This window comes from Pyxicephalus adspersus, chromosome 8 (assembly GCF_032062135.1).
Source record: "Pyxicephalus adspersus chromosome 8, UCB_Pads_2.0, whole genome shotgun sequence".
NCBI lineage: Eukaryota > Metazoa > Chordata > Amphibia > Anura > Pyxicephalidae > Pyxicephalus > Pyxicephalus adspersus.
Genome location: NC_092865.1, coordinates 6,414,046 through 6,416,281, shown reverse-complemented (window position 1 = coordinate 6,416,281; position 2,236 = coordinate 6,414,046). Strand labels below are relative to the sequence as shown.

Genomic DNA, 2,236 nt, shown 5'->3' with positions numbered 1-2,236 from the left:
GCTGGAACTGAAATAGGTTGTAAATGGCATTTCAGAAACATTTCATACTTCCTGTGAACAAGGATCAGAATGTTCTCAGCATCTTTTGTGCCTCACCTTCAAGTTTAAAGTGGTAACATTTCCCAAGCAAAAACACGGGTGAATTCCGTCTAAAATATGTTCTTGTCTTCAGAACCCAACCTTAAAGAATAAAGAAAAAAAAAAGTGAAAACCAAGAAAACTTACTTTTCTGGAACAAATATGCAAACCTGTTTTATTGGATCCACTTTCTTTTGAAAAGTAGCACAACTACAACTACAATAATTGATATAATTAGGAAGAATGATTCTTAATTGCAAACGAGTACAATTTGTGCATTAATTGATTAGTGACATTTGGAGGTTTAGTTTTATCAAGTATTCCCATATTGGAACATTTTATGCCACTGGTCTGAATATTTATTCATTTTTGGGAGGCGATAGATCCGGTGAAGTGTGCTGCTCGGTTGCTAGCAAAAGACCATTTACTATTTAGGGCACAAAAACTGAATTCCCAACCAGATTTATAAAACTAGCTTTATACTCATGGATTCTTCATATTCTGAATATAGTGGCTCAGAGGTTAGTACTCTGGCCTTTGCAGCACTAAGTTTCAGGTTCGAATCTCAGCCAGGACACTATCTGCATGGAGTTTCACCGGGTTTATGTGGGTTTCCTCTAGGTACTCCCATTTCCTCCCACATTCCAAAAACATGCAGTTAGGTTAATTGGCTTTCCCCTAAATTGACCTTAGAATGTATTAAAGACATATGACTATGGTAGGGACATTAGACTGTGAGCTCTTTTGAGGGACAGCTAGTGACATGACTATGGACTTTGTTTGCAGGTTCTCCCCGTGTTTGCGTGGGTTTCCCCAGGTACTCCTGTTTCCTCCCACACTCCAAAAACTTGCAGTCACAACACAAAGGATGTGGCGCCTCCACTCTAGCAGAAATCTTACTTGGTTATTGATGGCAGAACAGGCAGGGAATAAAAGGTAAACATGGAACATAGGAGAAATGGAAATTTTGAGAGGATTACTTTTGTTACTCCACAATCCCAACACTTCTAGCTCTGTAGACTGGATGAATAGACTGAAGGCGGACATACCTACATCATTACATGCAAAGCAAAGCCACCGGTCCTGCATTGTAAACCATCATGGCTGAAAGAAATGGCAATATATTCAGTTATAGGACAGGTGAGCGACTAGCCAAGGACTGCAGGACTATGGAGTAAAGGAGTAATTCCATTGTAGATCATCCCCCAGGCAAAACAAGTATTATATTCTAAATACATTGAGAAGGGAAGGGGGCAGAAAGTAAAGGCCCATTAGAAACATTTACTATTTTAATAGAGATCCTGACCAAGAAACTTTAAGAAATGTACTCACTATATTTCACATTATTCCATGCAGATAAAAACCTAGACTTTAGTTTGTCTACATCATCCGAGGCACTGGCTTCCATATTCGCCGCTTGAAAATAAACCCATGCTCTGCTGAGTCCGGAGAGGTAAATATCTGAACCTCACCTTCAAGTTTAAAGTGGTAACATTTCCCAAGCAAAAACACGGGTGAATTCCGTCTAAAATATGTTCTTGTCTTCAGAACCCAACCTTAAGGAATAAAGGAAAAAAAAGTGAAAACCAGAAAAACTTACTTCTCTGGAACAAATATGCAAACCTGTTTTATTGGATCCAATAAATAGAGGATTAATAGAGGATTACTTTTGTTACTCCACAATCCCAAACACTTTAGTCTGTTCATCCAGTCTACAGAGCTAGAAGGCGGACATACCTACATCATTACATGCAAAGCAAAGCCACCGGTCCTGCATTGTAAACCATCATGGCTGAAAAAAATGGCAATATATTCAGTTATAGGACAGGTGAGTGACTAGCCAAGGACTGCAGGACCATGGAGTAAAGGAGTAAGTAATTCCATTTTAGATCATCCCCCAGGCAAAACAAGTATTATATTCTAAATACATTGAGAAGGGAGGGGGGCAGAAAGTAAAGCTCCATTAGAAACATTTACTATTTGAATAGGGATCCTGACCAAGAAATTTTAAAAAATGTACTCACTATATTTCACATTATTCCATGCAGATAAAAACCTAGACTTCAGTTTGTCTACATCATCCGAGGCACTGGCTTCCATATTCGCCGCTTGAAAATAAACCCATGCTCTGCTGAGTCCGGAGAGGTAAATATCTGAA

General features: G+C 39.0%; 1 protein-coding gene across 1 annotated transcript in view; it reads right to left on the bottom strand.

The window, feature by feature from the left end:
- Nucleotides 1-2,236, bottom strand: part of ATG4C (autophagy related 4C cysteine peptidase) — a gene marked incomplete at its 3' end in the record, with an annotated part of 27,431 nt that overhangs the window by 18,427 nt on the left and 6,768 nt on the right. The window contains 2 exon segments of the mRNA XM_072420708.1: nt 97-180; nt 1,411-1,539. Of these exon segments, the coding sequence (XP_072276809.1) occupies nt 97-180; nt 1,411-1,486 (160 nt within the window).